The sequence below is a fragment of the Palaemon carinicauda genome, chromosome 13 (assembly GCF_036898095.1).
Source record: "Palaemon carinicauda isolate YSFRI2023 chromosome 13, ASM3689809v2, whole genome shotgun sequence".
In the NCBI taxonomy this organism is placed as follows: domain Eukaryota; kingdom Metazoa; phylum Arthropoda; class Malacostraca; order Decapoda; family Palaemonidae; genus Palaemon; species Palaemon carinicauda.
Genome location: NC_090737.1, coordinates 101,394,703 through 101,418,194, shown reverse-complemented (window position 1 = coordinate 101,418,194; position 23,492 = coordinate 101,394,703). Strand labels below are relative to the sequence as shown.

The 23,492-nt window shown below is 39.9% G+C and overlaps 2 protein-coding genes across 2 annotated transcripts; both read left to right on the top strand.

Annotated features, from left to right (window-relative positions):
• Positions 1-8,186: 8,186 nt before the first annotated feature.
• LOC137652006 (uncharacterized) lies at positions 8,187-8,940 on the top strand. Its single transcript, XM_068385216.1, has one exon. The coding sequence runs from the start codon at positions 8,222-8,224 to the stop codon at positions 8,918-8,920; it is 699 nt and encodes a 232-aa protein (XP_068241317.1). The 5' UTR covers positions 8,187-8,221; the 3' UTR covers positions 8,921-8,940.
• Positions 8,941-22,461: 13,521 nt separating this feature from the next.
• On the top strand, positions 22,462-23,214 carry LOC137652005 (uncharacterized). Its single transcript, XM_068385215.1, has one exon. It carries the CDS (start codon positions 22,507-22,509, stop codon positions 23,200-23,202), a length of 696 nt encoding a protein of 231 aa, XP_068241316.1. The 5' UTR covers positions 22,462-22,506; the 3' UTR covers positions 23,203-23,214.
• The last annotated feature ends 278 nt before the right edge of the window (positions 23,215-23,492 follow it).

Sequence of the window (23,492 nt, the reverse complement as noted above, 5' to 3'; positions counted from 1 at the left end):
TCCACTTGAAAGGCATATAGGAGAGGCCTAGTCAAGGCTGACTTGCACGTATTTATCGTATTGGCCGCCAGACCTTGACTATGAAGGTGGACAAAGAAGGACAGACAGAAGTTCATTGAAATTTCTTTTGGTTCTTTTTCTTTGACAAACGCAGCCCACTTTTTCCAGGAAGACTCATATTGTCTTCTAGTTGACTTGGCCTTGTATTCTTCTAAGAATTCTATATTGCCTTTTGAGATCACAAACCTTTTTCTAACCGCTAGAGCGAGAAAATCATGAAAAGAAGGGTTTGGGTTCTCTGTGATAAAACGAAGGCAGTTGATTTCTGAATCTTCGGAAATATACCTAGGGTCAGAGCTAGGACCCGCCTCATCTAGTCTATCAGCCCCACAAGAGGATCCTTGTATGGGGCTATATAGCAAGGTAGTTTCTTGAAGACGCTCGTGATGAAGAGGTCGAATTACAGTTCCGGGACTTGTTCCCATCTGGGAGGGAATATGTCTGTGCCCATGGACCATTCCAACTCTATCGGTTTGTATCGAAATAGAGTATCCACCGTCACATCGTGGATCAGTTGTAAATGAACTGCTGGTAGGTGCCGTCCTTTTAAGAGAGGGATGGGTAACTTCACCAAGACTGAATGAGACGTTCGAATGTGACGTCTTATTATCACTTCGGTGTCCCAGATCAATCGTAGGGAGCCTGATCTGTGTGGAGGGGGCTTCCCCACCCATGAAAGGACCAGCAGTCTTGGGACTTTCGTGCTCTAATTTCTGTTAGAGAAGCGATTAAAGAGGGACCGATCTCAGTCTTTTTTTATCTCTTCAAGCGTTTGATGCGTGTTTTCTCCAAGCTCTTAACGCATCTTTCCGGTGTGCCCTTAGCACCAGGTCTGTCACTATAGCGAACTGGGGAAAGTTTAGCGCTTTTTCCTGTTAGCGTTTTGGTATTCTGACTGAATACCCGAGTCTCTTGACAGACCTCACGAGCTCCTTTTATATTTCCAAAGGAGAGGAGAGTTGATGTGACTGAGGGCTTCGATGGCTTTTTAAACATTGAAACCCCTGAGCTGGAGAAAGTCGAGACTTCTAGAAGCCTATCTTGCATCCGTGATGTCCCAGGAACCGGGTCATCTCTTTGAATGCACATTGGCCGGACACTTCAGGTGCTGCCCACTCCAGCCTCTTGATCAGGTATATTAATACCTGAACTATTTCTAGGCTTGAATTTGACGTGACTAAGTTCGTCAATCCTTTGAAGATACTTAGAACTGTGAGTCCGACACGTATCTTCCTTAGGATGAATGTTACTCTCTGTAACATGAATTCTAGATAGGAGGAAGGGGGGTGGTTGACTGGAAGGTTCCGAAGGACACCTTTCAGGTCTGACAAGACTACGAACACCCTTAATTGGAACAAGGTCCATATGTTCAGAAGGATTAACATTCAGAACTTGCTGTTTTTTATGAACTTGTTGAGTGGCGACAAGTTCAGAATGGCTCATTGATATCTTGAGTCCTTCTCGTGAACACGAAGCAGCCTTCCCTGGAACTCGATGAGCTAAAGTTTTCTTACTACCTGTATGCTCTATAGCTCTCAGGTATACTCCTCCAGGAGGGTTTTGAACTGTAGGAGAAGGTAAGGAAATAATGGTAGGGACATTTCTGTGTCCCATCAATGGCTCATCTTGAATAGGCTTTGGACCGAAGGATCGAAAGTCCTGCGATCCTGAGGGAAAGTTCCTCCTAGCCGAAGCGTCTTTATGCTTCGAGAAGTCAGTAGGCTTAGCCTTTTGACCATCTGCCTGTAGCATCGTGGTCACTGGAATAGTGGGATGTTGTTGAGCAGCCCGGATATTTCCAGCATTTCCAATCTTCTTTTTAGGTTGGGGACCCACAACCACAGAAGATTTTCTCTTTGAAGGAATGCCCCATTTTTGGAGAAGACCTATGTTCTCCATGGTGGCGTTCTTAATTACTTCCTTAGTGACCTTGTGTGGGAAGAGGTCTTTACCCCAGATGTTGGAAGATATTAGCTTCCTTGTTTCGTATTTTACTGTTGCATCAGCGAACACAAACTCTCTACATGCTCTCCTAGCCTTCATAAAGGCGTAAAGGTACTTCACCAAGATAGCCATATGCATTTTGGCTATGACCATGAGCATGTCTGGGGTACTCTCGTAGGTTGAACACAACTCTATGTAGTTTTGTAGAGAAAGGGATGTCGCAAGTCTCTCCTTTGACTCCTGTTCATTACACAAGAGCAACTCAGACAATTTAGGGAGACATACCTTGAATTGTCAACTTGCGACGTCCTTGTCTAATTTTCCTACTGAAAATGTCAAATGGACTTCCTTCCAATTCTTTTCCTGTCCGGGAAAAGCTGGTGACAAAGGCTTGCACTCATCGAGTGTGGGACATGGCTTACCCGCCTCTACCGCTTTGGCAACAGAAGTAAATGCCTTCCCCATAAAGGGGAATGAGAGTGAAGTAGGAGCAAGAAAGGAAGGGTGTCCGTTATTCAGTGAGAATACCTTCGACTTTGAATAACCCGCCTTTCTTAGACTACCTGAAAGGATAGTCTGTGCCTTATCATGGTCGAGAATCAAGACCTCCTTTGGTTCCGTTCCTTTTCTTGACTTTGGTTCGTACTTCAGTCGAACCCAACAATGAGGGAAAGCATCAAAGCTTGGCCAAAATTGAATTTTGTCCAAAGGAACAGCACCTATTTTCTCTGAGATGCAGAGATTGCCATTTGAAATCGGCATCTGCTCCGCGAACCTCCAGGGATTGGTTATGGAGCATGTTGGTAGGTCTTGATTCATGGGTCCTTTGACTGACCTCTGGGAAGCGACAAGAGAAACTTTACAAGGATCTATCTTGCGTTTTACTTCCTGCTTTTCGTTTTGTCTACGAAAGCTCTCTATTTGATTCTTCAGTTGGATACATAATTGTACCACATTATCCAAATTAGGGGTAGAAGACGAAGATGTTGACATCGATGGATCTAAAGCTGGCACAGGCGGAGGAAATTCTGACGCAACATTTTCCTCTTCTACCATGGGGCATTTCTTGCCCTTAATCCCAAAGGTTTTCTGGCCGTCAGAGGATGTAGTTAGCTCTTGAGGCACTACTGTTTCCTCACTTGCTTCCGAAAATAGTAGCTTACGCATCCCATCATTAGGTAGGAAAGATCCCGGAGATATCTTTTGAAAGCCTCTCACCCAGTTGCGTAACTTATATTGAGCTGTATCCCTAGTCTCTGTAGACTTGGGATTTTCAAAACCTTCGGACATTAATGTCCGACATATATTGCAAACCTGTGGGTTCCAATAATGTAGGGATCCGGAAATAATATTGCAGGGGGCATGAAACCTGCAATTATTATGACCATAAAAATACTTACTCTTGGCCTTGCAGAGGACTGCAGTACAAGGTATCTGGTGTTCCTCCTGTAAAGAAAGGAAAACCAAATGAGTATACAATGGATTATCTCCTTGACAATCAACATGTAAATGTCCTTTACAATAGAGTAGCTTAGGATAGTAATCTATAAAGGGATAGTAGGAGATACATACTTGTGTACCCCTGTGAGCAAATGCTGTTGCCTCCCCTCAGTATTAACTACATGGAGATTTCTCTATAGAGTAACTCCAAGTAGAAGGACTCTTACCCCTAGGGGTAGAGAAGTATCAAATCACTGTCCCAAAATAATGTTAATACTGTGGGGTCAGGATGACTGATTCTCGATCAGAATATTGAAGAAAACTATTCATTCAATATATGAACGGTATCAGCAGAATGCTCGTACAAGGGTACCCAAAGTATGTCAGAAATACTACTGTATCATGGTACTGTAGTTTTCTAATTGCAGTAAGTCTATGTTGCAAATTACTGGCTACTGTACATCATGTATTGTAGTTTAGTCATTATGCTGCCTTCATAGTAGCATATGACAGTATGGTCCATCTAGCATGAAGCCAGCTGGACTAGGAAAATAAAGACATATATTTGTATATCCCACTCAACCTATTTGCTGAGTGTACACTCGAGCACACTGTTCTATCTTATTTCTCTTCCTCTTTATTTTGTTAATGTTTTTATAAGTTTACATAGGAGATATATATTTCAATGTTACGGTTCTTAAAATGATTTATTTGCCTTTTTCCCTTTCCTCACTGGATTCTTTTCCCTGTTGGAGCCCCTAGGCGTATAGCATCCTGCTTTTTCAACTAGGGTTGTAACTAACAAGTAATAATAAAAATAATAATAATAATATATACACACACATATATATATATATATATATATATATATATATATATTCCTTGGAGATTATCATCTCCATAATATCTAACCATCTTTGAATATTATGGTATTCCTTTTGCAGCACCTAGGAACATATAAAGTAAGACAAGATTTTGAAGGGAGGTGGCAATGTATATCAATACACATGTATATGCAGTATATAAACACATGTATATCAAATTATATATATATGGTTGCGTATATTCTAAATTAGCTAATTTTCCACAAAATAAGTAAATTAGAGATAAGATCAGACATACTTCAAGTACTGAACCGTGGATGAACCACCTAAGCATTATATGTACACACATACTTTAGAAGTAAGTATTCAACAACCATATCCATGTAATTAACCAGCTAATGGAAAACTCAACAAAGTATGACAAACCATTATGGCTAGCATTTATAGACTATGAGAAATCTTTTAATTTTGTCAAAACTTCAGCAGTGATGAAAGAACTTCAAAGACAAGGAATACATGAATCTTATGTTAGAACACTTGAAGATATACACGTTTGTAGAGCAATCATAAAACTACACAAAGAGTGAAAAAAGTTCAAAATAAGAAAGGAGTTGGACAGGGAGACCATATCTCTCTTTAATTATTCAAAGCATGCCAACAAAAAGTTTTTAAAAATTTACATTGGGGAAATATAAGAATCAACATTAATGAGTAGCACCTTAACAACTTATGATATGCAGATGACATGGTTATTTTCAGCGAATCAAGAAAGGAATTGCAAAAGATGATAGAAGATTTGAATAGAGAAAGCAGAAATGTAGAATTGAAAATTAATATGAATAAAACGGATATAATGTTCAATGAAAATCCACACACAACAAATAAGAGTTATGAACGAGCCTCTAGAAATTGTTAATGAATATACATACTTAAGACAGACAGTAAATGTTTCCCCAAGAGACGAGACGGATATCAAAAGAACGATATGCATCGGATGGAGAGCATTGGGTAAACAAAATGCGATTACCAAAATTAAAATGCCACTCTCTCTAAAAGGAAAAGTATTCTAATTACCAGTATTAACTTATGCATCAGAAACTTGGAGCCTTATAACATAAGCTAGTTACAACTCAAAGAACTGTGGAAAGAATAATGATGGGATTAACAATGGCAGACATAAAAAGAACAACAAGAACACGAGAGCAAAATAAAGTAGAAAATATTCTAACAACACGTACGAAAAAGAAATGGACTTGGGAAGGACATATGATAAGAATGGCAGATAATAGATGGACATTAAGAATAACAAAATGGATCACTAGAGATTGCAATAGAAGCAGGGGAAGGAAGAGAAGACGAACATTAACGAACTAAGAAAATTTGCAGGTATAAACTGGTATAGAAAGACCATAAACCGTCGCTAGTCGAAGGACACATCAGAGGCCTTTGTCCTGCCGTGGGCTAGTAACCGCTGATGATGATGATAATGATTTATATATATATATATATATATATATATATATATATATATATATATATATATATATATATGCGTGTGTATGTGTTTAATTATATATGTGTGTATATATGTGAGAGTATGAATGTCGTTTTTTCTTTCTTTCTTTTATTTTTCCCATAAACCACCTTCCCTTCAATTGACTATTCATGATGTATGTTTGCAAGCCCAATACCCTGCCGAATGTGTCTGTTTTTTTCCTGATAGTAATCCTCCAAAATGCTGCGGAAACCAACCTTGTCTAACCTTTACTTATAGAATATATCTTCTCACATATATATATATATATATATATATATATATATATATATATATATATATATGGGGTGTGTGTGTGTGTGTATATATATATATATATATATATATATATATATATATATATATATATATATATATATTTCAATCAGCCACAAATACTCTTCATATCAAATTCGTTCAATCTCTGGATCAAAGACCCAAAGAGGAAATTAATTATTTGATGAGAGCTTCTGCTGGATTCCTGTAGGAGTCGACTGTCACACCAGTTTCGACCTTATCATGGTTGTAATCCTTGGCCGACCAGATGTATTTTCTCATGAGTTTTTTATCCTGAGTCAAAAAAAAATTTGAATAAATGAAAGTTACAAGAGTTTTGCATAGAATTATATATATACATATAAATATATATATATATATATATATATATATATATATATATATATATATATATATATATATATATATATATATATATATATATGTATATATATATGTATATATATATATATATATATATATATATATATATATATATATATATATATATATATTTATATATGTGTGTGTATGTCTGTATGTGTGTGTTGTGTATGTAAATAATAAGTTTATCTTTAGTGATTTTTAATACTATGTTTTATACTTCGATTTTTTTTCCGCACAAAAGAATAATTTTAATGGTAAAGTTGCTTAAAATGTCAGTGAGGTTATCGAACTTTATATGCGTGCATTCAGACACTTTAGATAAGTGTAAGAAAATTTATAGCATTAGACTTTTACAAATATCCAACAGGCACGCATTTAGTTGTCAAAAATATTCAGGCATCACTGCAAGCAATACTGTCGCAAAGAGTACGTAGGATGCTTGGATTAGATTTAGAAATCTAAACCCACCGTCATGGAATCTTCAGGACTTCAGAGTGGTATTTTGAGAGAGAGAGAGAGAGAGAGAGAGAGAGAGAGAGAGAGAGAGAGAGAGAGAGAGAGAGAGAGAGAGAGAGAGAGAGTTTTGACTAAGGAATTTAATGCCCTGGTAATGTGAGGATTACTTCGTCATGGCCCTACATTTCGATGTTATGAATTTTCTTTTCGAGTAAGGTCATTCACCTCTAGTTTTCCTTTCTTGGCCTCTTCTTATTTCCACATTTGCTGCCACACTCAACGCTTGACTAATTCTCCCCATTGTCCATGACACTCAGATAGTTGGACGAAACGTGCCAATTGTAGATTATATAACACTCTTTAAAGTCCTTATCTCTGTCGAAGGTTTCAGAAAAATGATGGTTACAAAAATTCATGTCGTCCAACATGTTTTGGTGATTACCCTTCTAAATTGGAACCAAATAGAACATGGCTTGACTTCATAAACAAACTATCTTCTACCTGATATCCTGGTAAGTAATTTCTTACGAGTTAATTTCCATTTTGGGCGATTTCTTCACAAACCGATAATCTTATTACGGCGAAATACAAAACAGAATTTGTGAAACGCTTAAGAATGGTGACATGAACAGTGGAAAAGTACTTGTGTCGCACTTATTAGGCCATCTAAGCATGGTTGTGCAACAGGTTACTTGGAAACAAGGCCGGAGCGGAAAGAGAGAGAGAGAGAGAGAGAGAGAGAGAGAGAGAGAGAGAGAGAGAGAGAGAGAGAGAGAGAGAGAGAGAGAGAGAGAGAATTGTAGGAACACATTTTGTAGAACGTCATAATAACAAAACACCTCCGTTGTAGCCGCTTTTTTTTATTTTTTTTATTAAACCATGTCTTGAAATTGATAGGATTAGAATTTACAAGTATTGGTAGTAGTAATATTTTCGTTGTCGTTATTATTATCATTATTATTACTATTATTATTACCAATGTTTACTCTTACATTATGAACCATGCTGCCATGAATTTATTTGCTTGAAAAAACTTAGCGTAGGAATTCCCTCTTAATTTCCCATTTGTTCGTGCATACATAATATAGTGCAATCCACTGCAGGATAACTAATGACATAATTATCCATATTTCTCGGAATGTAAGTCGGTACATTTCCGATATGTAATTTACTCCTGTTGGGAATCCCTTGCTACTCGTCCCTCAGGATAATATAAATAGACGACTTTCCCCACAAACCTTCACTACCACAAGCTAAGTGTCAGACTTACTTTTGAAAGGAAACCATACACTAAACCATAATGCCAGTAATTCAGAAGGCCAGTCTGTGTATGATTTTGTTCTTTGCAGCGGCATTGGCGACGCAAAAGAAAGCCATAGATTCAACCGGCGAAACAACGCCAATTCCTGAAGAAAATCCTGAGACATCTTCAATCATCATCAAATCACCTCCGCTAAAATGCGATGGAGAATGCAAGTTCCGCTTCGAAGATGGGGAATGTAGGACAAGCGTTACTTGCCTGATGGAGAAATTATACCCTCCTGGGGAAGAGGAGGCGACGACTAACACTGCCTTGACTGGAAGGTGCTCAGGAAAATGCCTTTTCACAGACAGCAGAAACAACTGTCGCTTAGACCTCATCTGTGTGCTGGACAAGGACATCGAAGGGACTCTACGTTTCCTCATGGACTTCGCCATCGACGCTGAGACGACCATTCTTCTGGCTCTGAGTGCAAAGACAAATGGCAAGGAAGGAGGACTCTGCAAGGAGAACGTGGTCGACACACCTCCTCCCAAGGGACAATGCTTCAACTCTGAGGGCAGGCCAGTCGGGCCCGGGGGAGACTCATGCAATGGTGGGATTGACGATGGTAAACATTCGGTTGCTAAACCTGATATCAGCTCTCCGCCCCCAAGATCCTGTCCTGGCAAATGTGAAGTGAGAGATCCTTGGGGTGTGTGCATTACTGATTATGACTGTGTTAACAATGCACAATAAATTAAGATAATTTTTCTCATATCGTCAACATATGATTTATATGTATATATATATATATATATATATATATATATATATATATATATATATATATATATATATATTGGGGAGATATGGTTTTACATATTTAGATTGAATCGTATTAAACACAAAGCGAAAATGCAATGACAACGGGTTCTAAATTATTATTGTTGATAAGATCTTATTTATCAATAATGACATTCTATGAATGTTGACTTAATCTGCGCTGAAATAAAAAATATTATTATACTATAAGCCTACTTTTTTTACAGCCTAAAAGTCTTCCTTGCTTAATTTCTTATATCATTATCATTCATATTTTCCTTGAAACATAAAGATGGCAACATGTAAAATACATGTTCGTCTATATTCAAAATACAGTTTATGCAGACGTCAAAATATATTAACAAATATTACCAAATAGAAAACTTTTTTAATTTCCGAAATTATACATTTTCAAAATATCTATTATCCCAGAGTAAATATGTCCGTTAGCGAAATTTGATTCCTCATGAAATGGTTACTTTATTACATGTACTTTCTCATATATAAGAAACTAGTAGTCATACAAGGTTTATTGCATAAGATTGAGACAGGAAAATAGTTTAAAGGTTTAAAGGTTGCTCGTGAATGGCAGAGGCAAGGGACAGTGACATTGCCCTATCAAGCAGGACAATCCCCAAAAGACTGACCATATATACATATGATCAGCGCCCAAGACCCCTCTACACTTAAGCTAGGACCAAGGAGGGTCAGGCAATGGCTGTTGATGACTCACCAGATAAACCTATAGGCTCCCCCAAACACTTCCCCCATCCTTAGCTCACAACGATGGGGAGGTTGCAGCGACCAAAGAAACCTACGAGTTTGAGGGGGACTCGTACCCCTGTCTGGTGTTCACCAATCAGGAACGTTACCATATCGGCATCCACAATCCTTGTTTATATTTTGAATATTAGAAAAATAACCTTTTGTATATATGTAGTCATTGGCGTTCATAGTTTAAACAATTTATTTTTTGTTTTATGTGTATACATGTGCAACCTTTACATTAAATAGGGGACTTTTTGTATAAGTTTATGTAGTTATTTGGTTATAACGTGAAAAACCGGATATGTATTTTATCAATCACTAAAATAAATAATAGAACAGGCTTGTGTATGTGTTTATTCCTTACATAATGAAAAACAAACATGATTTTTGTATGTATATGGAACAAAATAAAAAATAATTTCGTTTCTATAAAATGAAAAACAAAAGAAATTTCGTGCGTGTGAGAGTATTTTTGTGAAATCGTTATGCAACACAGACATCCTCTAATTCTCACAAAAATAAACATCTGGTGAATTACGAAATAATACCTTGTTTGCGCTAGGCTTCCTAGCCTATGAGTTTTAGTTTACTTTAATGCATGATATAATAGACTTTCCTAGTGTAATAACAATTAAATGAAGGTATTTAGGCAATTTATACGTGTAAGATACATTGATTACATATATATATTTCTCTTTTGAGATCGTATACGAGAGAGTTTTGGCGATTAAGGTAGTCGATTCTCACCCGCCGCTAGGCTACTAGCCTAGTGGCTTTAGTATACTTTCATACATGTTCCCCGGTTACCCTCGTGTGTTGTTTTATCAATTCAGGCGGAGATAGATATCTCCTAGAATTATTATATAAACCGATACTCATCTCCTATAGAGATTTAAGGGTAATCCCTCCTTCCCTCTGAGCGTAGCCTAGGCTACAACCCTATTCAGTCTCGTCTTGAGTAGATACGCAGACATGACTAGGCTAGGGTGTTCTTCTGTTCTCTTGGCCAGCAGATGCCAGGCTTTCGGTTTCGGTCAGAACCTCAGAGTATATGGTCTTGTGCCGGTGGCCGGCCGGCAGGGTGAATAGTCGTTCCCCTGCCGGACTAGGCTGCCGGCATAAGAGGCTAGACCTCTCTAGGCCGCACTTGAAGTGGTTGTATGATGCCGCCACCTTCTCCCTGCGGTCTAGTAGACTAGTCCTGTGCTCGCAGACCCTAGTCTGAAGAATAGACATTCTTCTGCCGCCTAGGATGGCGCCAGTACTGGAACTCTGTTTCTCCCTTGTTGAGAGGAGGCGGCAAGTTTGCCATCGCCCCCTTAACTGTATTGGCAGACCCTAGGCTGGAGAATAGATATTCTCCTGCCGCCTAGGATGGCGCCAATACTGAAACAGAGTTTCTAAGGGGTGTGGTAGGACCGGCAACCCTGCCGGCCCCTTCCACACCTCATACAGGACCCTTTTCCCTCCCCCCTCTGTTCTTTAGTGATGGCCTAGCCATAACAATCCTTTGCCTGTCGTCCTACAATCTCTCCGCTTGCGAGCAGGTTGTGGGGCCGTCCGGGGTTCCTACATGCAGTGGCTTAAGTCCTCAGCATTCCCTTATAGACGCAAGGCTCTGGATAAGCTATGCCGACTGGGCCGGCTGCCAGTGGGAGACCCTTATACTGTAGAGTGTTCTTTAGTCCTCTCTTGGACTGCCATCCACATACCAGTAGATGGCAGAGACCAGCAATGGTTTGTGTTTGGGTGGAAGCCTGAATGATAAATTCTCCCCTTCAATTTGAACCCTCATTCTGGAGGAAGGCAGTAAGACTGAGTACTTACACCCTTAGTATTGTTAATATACATTTAATAAGGTACCCTTCACTCCTTGCTTTCCCTCTCTCTATCGGCTAGTGCTGCCGGGTACTAACCTAGCCGGCAGGTGCCAGCTACTACCCCAGCCGGCAAGATGCCGGCAGGTGCCAGCTACTACCCGAGCCGGCAAGATGCCGGCTGGACCGATGCGCCGGCTGGACTAACCTTACCGGCAGACGCCGGACAGGTTGACGCTGCCGGCCACTACCCCAGCCGGCAAGACTCCGGCGGGACTGGTGCGCCGACACGCCTTGCTGGCTGGACTGTTCCGCCAGGTGCTAGCCTAGCCGACAACATGCCGACTAAAACTACAGTATATGCTTATACAGTAGCCAGTATATTTTCAGTATAGATCATACTGCAGACAGAAAAATATAGTATATATTATACAGTAGTTATTTTCCAACATACCCCTGTGTATCCATGCACAGTCTATTGTTGAGACCAATTATATATGTAGAGAAAAGATTTCTTTCCACATACTGATAGATGATCAGTTACTTTTTACCCTCATTATTAAAACCTTTGGAAAAAACAGTGTTAAGTTACACTTATCTATCCTTACAGGTTAGAATTTTTCCATTGGGTTTCCGGAATAGGAAAACTCTAGGTTTTAATTTTGGGGGAGGTCGCAGCAATTGGCTGGACAGGAAACACAAGTATGTGTCTTTCCTAATTCGTTTCTAGCTTATCTATCCTAAGCTATATGCAATATGAAAAAATATTAATAATAATATTTATATAGTTTATCAGGTGAGATGAACTACCGCATACTCATTTAGTTTTCTTCTCTTTACAGGAAGACCACCCCAAGTGCCAGAGAGTCTTTTGCGACGTGAAGAGCAAGGACTTCTGTGGACATGTAGAGTGCAGAGCTCACTCTCTTTGCTCCATCTCCAAGGGATCTCCTAAGTACTGAGACCCCCAGGACTGCAACGTGTGCAAGGACTTGGTTACTGAGGCTTTTGATGACCCCAAGACAGCGGAATCAAGGGACGCAGCACGGAGTAAGCTGCGTAGATGGGTTCGGGGCTTTCAGAAGAATGCCACGAGGCCTTACCTTCCGAATAAACGAATGCAAGCCTGTCTATTCCCTATGGCATCTGTGAATGCTGTTATACCCCAGCCTCATCCTGAGATCCCTTGCGTCCAGAAATCCGTAGATACGGATGTCTCTGACGCGATGAAGGACATCCACCTAGATGAGAAGATGTCGGAGGTGTCCGAGGACACCGAAAAAGACCTCCTAGCGGGAGGTCTAGAAGAGGAGTCTACCCTGGCTCCCGAGACTGAAGAGGATGACGTCGAATCGGAGTCCGTTTCGTCGGTTCTGGCCCCAGAACCTGTACCCTCTACGTCTTCTGCTCCTCCATCGGATGACATGGGAAAAGCTTTGGCTAGTCTCATGACTATGATGGAAAGTCTTCGTAAGCAGAACGAAGAAAGGGACGCTGAATTGAGGAGGATAGACCATCTCGCAACGTCCCGTGGGTCTCAGATGAGACCCAACGTCAAAGATCTTCCTTCTTGTTCCAAGGTGAACCCTTGGAGGCATGCAGAGTACATGCCAATTACTAATGGGAAGATCTTCATTTCAGAAAAGCTGGGGGCTGTCCTCCTTACCTTACCTTACCTTATTTTTTGTTTGGGTTCCCCCAGGTCCCTCAGTGTGAGGCACCTCGTATATCCACCAGAGAGTTGCTAATGCATCTTCCGGTGTATTTTGCATATTCCAGTCTTGGATGGTCTGGGATGCATCTTAGGTATTTATCGAGCTTATTCTTAAACACATCTACGCTCACTCCTGATATGTTTCTTAGATGAGCTGGCAGTACATTAAATAGTCGCTGCATTATCGATGCTGGTGCGTAGTGGATTAATGTCCTGTGCGCCTTTCTTAGTTTACCTGGTATATTTTTTGGCACTATTAATCTACCTCGGCTTGCTCTTTCTGATATTTTTAGCTCCATGATGTTTTCAGTAATTCCTTCTATTTGCTTCCATGCTTGTATTATCATGTAAAGTTCTCTTCTCCTTTCTAGACTGTATAGTTTTAAAAATTGCAGTCTTTCCCAGTAGTTAAGGTCCTTAACTTCTTCTATTCTAGCAGTATAAGACCTTTGTACACTCTCTACTTGCGCAATATCCTTTTGGTAGTGTGGGTACCATATCACATTGCAGTACTCGAGTGTACTACGTACATAAGTTTTGTAAAGCATAATCATGTGTTCAGCTTTTCTTGTTTTAAAGTGTCTGAATAACATTCCCATTTTTGCTTTACATTTAGCCAACAGTGTTGCTATTTGGTCGTTGCATTACTTATTCCTATTTAACATTACACCAAGGTCTTTAATTGCTTCCTTGTTTGTGATTGTCTCATTATTAGGTCCCTTGTATGCATATACCATTCCTTCTCTGTTTCCCTAATTTATTGAGTCAAATTTATCAGAGTTAAATGCCATCCTATTCATCTCCTCCCATTCATATATTTTGTTTAGATCTCTTTGTAGTGAGTTCCTATCTTCATCACAAGTAATTTCTCTACTTATTCTTGTGTCATCGGCGAAACTTCTCACTACGGAGTTTTCAACATCACAGTCTATGTCTGAGATCATAATAACAAACAGCAGTGCAGCTAATACCATACCTTGTGGCATGCCAGATATTACCTGGGCTTCATCTGATTTCTCATCATTTGCAACCACTATCTGTTTTCTGTTTTGCAGGAATTCTTTTACCCATTTTCCTATCTTTCCCACAATATTATGCTTTCTCATTTTTGTCTCTAATATATTATGGTCTACCTTGTCAAAGGCTTTTGCAAAATCTAGATAGATCACATCTGTGTCTTTTTCATTTATCATATTTTTGTATATGTTTTAATAGTGTGCTATCAGTTGCATCTGTGTACTTTTTCCAGGCACAAAACCGTGTTGACCTATATTAAACAAATTGTTTTTAACCAAATGGTTCATTATTTTCTTTTTTATTACCCTCTCATTCACTTTCATAATATGTGATGTTAGACTAACAGGTCTATAATTGCTTGCCTCTTTGATCCACTTTTGAAAATAGGGGTTATATAAGCTAATAAATGTTTAACATATATCTCGCTCATATCTACATTTTGTCTTAGCAGTATTGCAAGTGGCTTCGCGATAGTGTTTGCAGTTTTTTTAACAAAATCGCTGAAACTCCATCTGGTCCGGCTGCCGGTCCATTTTTAATTTCGTTTATAGAGGATGTTGACATTTGGCACAGCTTTAAGTTTTACCCAGACTGCTTTGACCGCCTGAAGGCGGAACCTGTTTCCAAGGAGGAGACAGAACCAAAAGAGGTCATAGTGCTTGACCATGAAAAAGCTCAGGCTCTGATGGCAAGTAGCCTGAAAGAAAGGGGCTTCACTAATTCGAAAGTGCCAGCCCTTAGCAAGACACATCCTTCTTTTCTTGCTCCTGCTAAACTTGCCTTTCCCTTTACGGCAAAAGGGTTCAAAGCAGTTATGAAGGCGGTGGATGCAGGCAAGCCTTGCCCTATACTCGAGGAGTGTAGACCCTTGTCCCTAGCTCTGCCTACAGACGGGAACGACTGGAAGGAAATCCACCTTACCTTCTCAGTCGGGAAGTTGGAGGCGGATATTGCTGGACGTCAGTTCGGTGAAAACCTCCCTAAGTTGTCTGAGTTTCTCTTGCGAAGGGAGCAAGATACAAAGGAGAGACTTGCCACATCTCTGTCCCTCCAGATTACCTTGGAGGCAATGGCAAGTGACAACAGAGCCCCAGATATGTACATGGTCGTCGCTAAATCACATTTGGCTACACTGGTCAAGGACCTATATGGCTTTGTGAAAGCCAGACGGGCATGTAGGGAGTTTGTGTTCGCTTTGGCTGCGGTGAAACACGAACCCAGGATGTTGATAACCTCTAATATCTGGGGAAAAGACCTCTTCCCAAGCAAAGTGGTCAAGGAAGTAGTCGACAAGGCCGCCACGGAGAATAGGAATCTTCTCCAGAAGTGGGGCATGTCGGCGAAGAGGAAGTCTTCCCTGGAGAAGGGTCCCCAACCAAAGAGGAAGACGAAGAGACCTAGGTTGCCCTCTCGCCCTGTCAGACAACAGCAACAGCAACAATTTCCTGCAGTTCCCATGACCGCGGTGCCCCAGATGGTGGCACAACCCCAGCCAACATATCACATGGTGCCTCAGCAACTGGTTGCCCAGTCACCAGCATTTCAACCTGCGTATGAGAGGCAAACCACTACCTTTTGTCAGAAAGGTAGAGGGTCGAAAAGGGGCTCCTCTAGATACCCTATAAGAGGAAGAGAGGGTAAGGGAGGACGTGGTTAAGGAGGCAAGTCCTCTGGTCAGTCAAAGCAATGAGATGCTTCCGGTAGGAGGAAGACTCCAACAATTTCGGAATCGCTGGACCTTCAATCCTTGGGCCCACAGCTTAATCAAGAACGGACTAGGATGGAGCTGGAGGACAGCTCCACCATCATTTCCTCAATTCTTCCAACATTCCACCCCCGTCCTGGAAGAATACACCCATGAACTTTTGAGCAAAGGGTGATAAGTAGGGCAAAGTCCCTCAAGTTCCAAGGAAGGCTGTTTTGTGTTCCCAAGAAGGACTCAGACAAACTCAAGAGTCATTCAGGACTTGTCGCCACTCAACAAGTTCATAGAAAACAATAAGTTCAGGATGTTAACTCTTCAACACGTAAGGACCCTGCTGCCAAAAAGGGCGTACACAGTCTCAATAGACATGGCAGATGCTCATTGTCATATTCCAATCAATCACCCACTCTCCTCCTACCTAGTATTCAGGCTACAGAAGAAGAAATACGTTTTCAGAGCCATGCCCTTCGGACTAAATATAGCCCCAAGGATTTTTACAAAGCTTGCAGATGCAGTCATTCAACAATTACGCCTAGAAGGTGTCTAGATGGTAGCCTACCTAGACGACTGGCTGGTGTGGGCAGCATCCGAGAAGGAGTGCACGCAAGTATCCAAAAAAAAGTGATCCAATTCCTGGAACATCTGGGATTCAAGATCAACGTCAAGAAGTCTCGCTTATCTCCAGCTCAGGAGTTTCAATGGCTGGGAATTCATTGGAACTTAAAGTCACACCATCTCTCCATTCCCCCAGGAAAGAGGAGGGAAATAGCGGGATCCGTCAAGAGACTACTGAAATCTGACAGGATATCAAGATGCCAACAGGAGAGAGTACTGGGTTCTCTTCAGTTTGCATCAGTGACAGACCCGGTGCTAAGAGCACAACTGAAAGATGCATCAGGAGTCTGGAGAAGATACGCATCAAATGCTTGAAGAGATCTAAGAAGACCGATACTGACTCAACTACAATCACTTCTCAAGCCATGGTCAAAGGCCCAGATCCTGAAAAGGTCTGTGCCCTTGCAACCCCCTCTACCTTCAGTCATCATCCATACGGACGCATCAAAGGAAGGTTGAGGAGGTCACTCTCACCAACAGAAAGTCCAAGGGACTTGGTCTTCCCTATTAAAGACCTTCCACATCAACGATTTGGAAGCCATGGCAGTCTTTCTCACGCTGAAGAAACTGTCTCCTCGACATTCAGTCCATATAAGACTGATCTTAGACAGCGAGGTGATAGTGAGATGTTTGAATCGGCAAGGATCGAGATCACCCCAAATCTACCAAGTGATGCTGGCCATCTTCCGCTTAGCGGAAAAGAAGAGATGGCATTTATCAGCAGTTCACCTTCAAGGGTTCCGCAGTGTGACGGCGGACGCTCTATCCAGGCTCACGCCGATAAGAGTCAAAATGGTCCCTAGATGCAGGATCATTCTCCTTCATCTTACATCAAGTCCCAGAACTGCAGATTGACCTCTTTACGACGAGCGACAACAAGAAACTACCTCGTTACGAGGCCCCATACTAGGACCCTCTAGCGGAAGCGGTGGACGCCATGTCCCTCGACTGGAACAACTGGAACCGGATTTACCTGTTCCCTCCAACCAACCTCTTAATGAAGGTCCTCAACAAGCTGAGATCCTTTCAGGGAACAACAGCTCTAGTGGCTCCCAAGTGGCCGAAGAGCAATTGGTTCCCTCTGGTATTGGAACTGAAGCTGAGGCTGGTCCCTCTGACGGACACAGTACTGACTCAACAAGTACAGAAGTCGACTGTCTTCGCTTCATCACAGAAAACCCAAAACCTTCATCTCATGATTTTCTCTCCTTACCAGTAAAGAAAAGGTTTGGGATCTCGAGAGACAGTACAGACTTCTCAGAAGAATATAAGTCTAAGTCTACTAGAGGACAATACGAGTTATCTTGGAGGAAGTGGGTTGCTTTCGTCAAGGTAAAAGGACCAAAAGAAATTGCAACAGACTTCTGTTTATCCTTCTTTATTCACCTTCATAAACAAGGTTTAGCAGCCAACACGATAACGACGTGTAAATCAGCCTTGACTAGACCTCTGCTATACGCCTTCCAAGTAGACTTGTCAAACGAAATCTTTAACAAGATCCCTAAGGCCTGCGCTACGCTTAGGCCTGCCGCCCTCCGAAGCCCATTTCATGGTCCTTGGATAAGGTCCTACACTTTGCTTCATCAGTGAACAATGAGGATTGCTTTCTGAAAGACAACCCAGAAAGTTACATTTTTGTTTGCTTTAGCCTTGGGGGCCAGAGTTTGTGAAATAGTGGCCCTTTCCAGAGATGAGGGCCATATTCAGTTCACAGAAGTGGGAGAACTGAATCTCTTTCCTGACCCAACGTTTCTCGCCAAGAATGAGCTACCTACCAAAAGGTGGGGTCCCTGGAGAATCTGCCCTCTGAAGGAAGATCTCTCGCTGTGTCCAGTAGAGTGTCTAAAGGTCTATCTTCGTAGAACTTCAAACTTCAGGGGAGGACAGCTCTTTAAAGGAGAAACCTCGGGGTCAAATCTATCGCTAAGACAACTAAGGGCGAAGATCACCTATTTCATTCACAGAGCAGATCCTGACAGTACACCCGCAGGTCATGATCCAAGAAAAATTGCTTCGTCATTGAACTTCTTCCAATACATGGACTTTGAGCAGCTTCGCTCATACACTGGATGGAAGTCATCCAGGGTGTTCTTTAAACACTACGCGAAGCAAGAACTAGAGTTGAAATGATGTGTGGTGGCGGCAGGTAGTGTCCTAAAACCCGTCGTCTAGTGCTGCGAGGAACAGTGAATTGATTAGGACTGTCAAATTTTGGGTGAAGGTGTTGACACCTCACAGTCCAATACCTTAAGATAAGTGTCACCAAGGTGGCACTATGGACTGTTTTAGCTATTCAATGTGAAAGAAACATAGAGATAACACTTGTGCCGTGTGTTCTTACAGTGTGAAGAGACAATCAAAATTGCAGAAATGCCTATCAGAAAATTTAATGCATTTTCAGTTTTGTGGCTCTAACAACATTTTTCCCTTTCAGGTGAAATAAACATTTCTGGTACTGATTGCTATATATGTTTCTTATTGCACTTATTAACATTATGTTATGTATGTTGATTTGCTGGTTATTTATAACCAATAAATACTTGATATGTATTTGCGTCTTATTTCGCCCAAAAATTCATCTTAATAAAGATATGCTGGAGTATTATTCTACCTTAATAATCTGCATATGTAGATATGAACGAAATATAATTAATACATTTGTTCTGGTACGAATAAAAACTTTACTTGGCTATGCAAGCAGCGAGACATGCATGCTTTTGATGCTATGTTTGTTCATATGGTATATGCAAAGCTCGACTCTTTCCTAAGTCTAGTATGACTCTTCCCTGCAACGGGCAGGAAGCACTAACATGGTTTATGATTAGAAGTAATGACGTGTAACGGTAACATCATATGTCTCTATGGTCTGGATGACCAAGGAATAATCATCCTGAGGTTAAGGCACATTTGGGAAAATCCTCAGATACAGTACTTTCTAGATAATGCTCTGGTAACCTTCCATCAGGACGACATGGCCCGAGCCCAAAACACGGATTTTGAGCGAAGCGAAAAATCTATTTTTGGGTGAGATAGCCATGTCGTACTGATGGACCCGCCCTCCTTCTCATAGAAAACGCCATTGGTAGGATCCCTGCCGAAACTACTATATCTGTAGCACCTTGCTCAACGCTACAAGGAATAAAACATGGCGGCGACGTACAGCGCCATCTGGATACTCAAGTAGTAACGGGGGAAGGGTAACCTTGATACCAGCTCCCCTTGAAAATTTTTCCACTTTCCCCCTCGAAGGGAAAACGCTATTCGGGGTGAAGATTGCTGTGTGTCGTATCAAGATATACGTCCCCTGATTTATGTGATATCCTTAAGAAAAATTTTAAGGATATTCGCACCAGGAGTTAGAATTCTGGAGACCTAAAAGTAAATTCTCTGGGAATATCACTGTACTTAAATATACCCTAGGAAGCTACTTATAGGAACCTTCCATCAGGACGACATGACTATCTCACACAAAAACAGATTTTTCCGTTATATATATATATATATACATATATATATATATATATATATATATATATATATAGTATTTATATGTATATATATAGATATATATATATAAGTATGTATGTATGTATGTATGTATGTGTCATATATATATATATATATATATATATATATATATATATATATATATAATGTATATATATATATATATATATATATAATGTATATATATATATATATATATATATATATATATATATATATATATGCGTGTGTAATTGTGTATGTGTGAGTGTATGAATGTCGTTGTTTCTTTCGTTCTTTTATTTTTCCCCATAAACCAACTTCCCTTCAGTTAACTATTCATAAAGTATGTTTGCAAGCCCCATACCCTGCTTCATAGATTTCAAATGGCTTTGTGTGCCGAATGTGTGTGTTTTTACCTGGTAGTAATCCTCCAAAATACTGAAGAAACCAACCTTCTCTAACCTTTCCTTATAGAATATATCTTCTCATATATATATATATATATATATATATATATATATATATATATATATATATATATATATATATATATATATATATATATATGTATATATATATATGCTGGATTCCTGTAGGAGTCGACTGTCACATCAGTTTCGACCTTATCATGGTTTGAATCCTCGGCCGACCAAATGAATTTTCCCATGAGTTTTTTATCCTGAGTCAAAAAACAATTTGACTAAATGTAAATTACAAGAGTTTTGGACAAAATTTTATATATATATATATATATATACATATATATATATATATGTGTGTGTGTGTGTGTGTGTGTGTGTGTGTGTGTCTATGTCTGTGTTTTGTATGTAAATAATAAGTTTTTTAGTTATTTTTAATGTTTTGTATTTCAAGTTTTTTCCGCACAAAAGAATAATTTTAAAGGTAAAGTTGCTTAAAATGTCACTGAGGTTATCGAACTTTATATGCGTGCATTCAGACACTTTAGATAAGTGTAAGAAAATCTATAGCATTAGACTTTTACAAATATCCAACAGGCACGCAATTAGTTGTCAAAAATATTCAGGCATCACTGCAGGCAGTACTGTCGCAGATTACTGTAGGTTGCTTGGATTAGATTCAAGAATCTCAACCCATAGTCATGGAATCTTCAGGACATCCGAGTGTTATTTCGAGAGAGAGAGAGAGAGAGAGAGAGAGAGAGAGAGAGAGAGAGAGAGAGAGAGAGAGAGAGAGAGAGAATCTTATGACTAAGGAATATTAATTCCCGGGTTAGCTGAGGATTACTTCGTCATGGCCCTACATTTCGATGTTATGAATTTTCATTTAGCGTAAGGTCATTCACGTCTAGTTTTCTTCTCTGGGCCTCTATTCTTCTTTCCCCATTTGCTGCCACACGCAACGCTTGACTAATTCTCCCCATTGTCCATGACACTCAGATAGTTGGACGAAACGTGACAATTGTAGATTATATAACACTCTTTAAAGTCCTTATCTCTGTCGTAGGTTTCAGAAGAATGATGGTTACAAAAATTGATGTCGTTCAACATTTTTGGTGATTACCCTTTTAAATTGTGACAAAATACAGCATGGCTTGACTTCATAAACAAACTATCTTCTACCTGATATCCTGGTAAGTAATTTCTTACGAGTTAATTTCCATTTTGGGCGATTTCTTCACAAACCGATAATCTTATTACGGCGAAATACAAAACAGAATTTGTGAAACGCTTAAGAATGGTGACATGAACAGTGGAAAAGTACTTGTGTCGCACTTATTAGGCCATCTAAGCATGGTTGTGCAACAGGTTACTTGGAAACAAGGCCGGAGCGGAAAGAGAGAGAGAGAGAGAGAGAGAGAGAGAGAGAGAGAGAGAGAGAGAGAGAGAGAGAGAGAGAGAGATAGAGAGAGAATTGTAGGAACGCATTTTGTAGAACGTCATAATAACAAAACACCTCCGTTGTAGCCGCTTTTTTTTATTTTTTTTTAAACCATGTCTTGAAATTGATAGGATTAGAATTTACAAGTATTGGTAGTAGTAATATTTTCGTTGTCGTTATTATTATCATTATTATTACTATTATTATTACCAATGTTAACTCTTACATTATGAACCATGCTGCCATGAATTTATTTGCTTGAAAAAACTTAGCGTAGGAATTCCCTCTTAATTTCCCATTTGTTCGTGCATACATAATATAGTGCAATCCACTGCAGGATAACTAATGACATAATTATCCATATTTCTCGGAATTTAAGTCGGTACATTTCCGATATGTAATTTACTCCTGTTGGGAATCCCTTGCTACTCGTCCCTCAGGATAATATAAATAGACGACTTTCTCCACAAACCTTCACTACCGCGAGCTAAGTGTCAGACTTAACTTTTGAAAGGAAACCATACACTACACCATAATGTCAGTAATTCAGAAGGCCAGTCTGTGTATGATTTTGTTCTTTGCAGCGGCATTGGCGACGCAAAAGAAAGCCATAGATTCAACCGGCGAAACAACGCCAATTCCTGAAGAAAATCCTGAGACATCTTCAATCATCATCAAATCACCTCCGCTAAAATGCGATGGAGAATGCAAGTTCCGCTTCGAAGATGGGGAATGTAGGACAAGCGTTACTTGCCTGATGGAGAAATTATACCCTCCTGGGGAAGAGGAGGCGACGACTAACACTGCCTTGACTGGAAGGTGCTCAGGAAAATGCCTTTTCACAGACAGCAGAAACAACTGTCGCTTAGATCTCATCTGTGTGCTGGACAAGGACATCGAAGGGACTCTACGTTTCCTCATGGACTTCGCCATCGACGCTGAGACGACCATTCTTCTGGCTCTGAGTGCCAAGACAAATGGCAAGGAAGGAGGACTTTGCGAGGAGAACGTGATCGTCACACCTCCTGAGGGACAATGCTTCAACTCTGAGGGCAGGCCAGTTGGTCCCGGGGGAGACTCATGCGATGGTGGGATTGACGATGGTAAACATTCGGTTGCTAAACCTGATATCAGCTCTCCGCCCCCAAGATCCTGTCCTGGCAAATGTGAAGTGAGAGATCCTTGGGGTGTGTGCATTACTGATTATGACTGTGTTAACAATGCACAATAAATTAAGATAATTTTTCTCATATGTATATATATATATATATATATATATATATATATATATATATATATATATATATATACATATACATATAGATAGATAGCTGTGTATATATATGTGTATATATATATATATAAATATATATATATACATATATATATATATATATATATATATATATATAGCTGTGTGTATATATGTGTATATATATATAGATAGATAGATAGCTGTATATATATATATATATATATATATATATATATATATATATATATAGCTGTGGGTATATATGT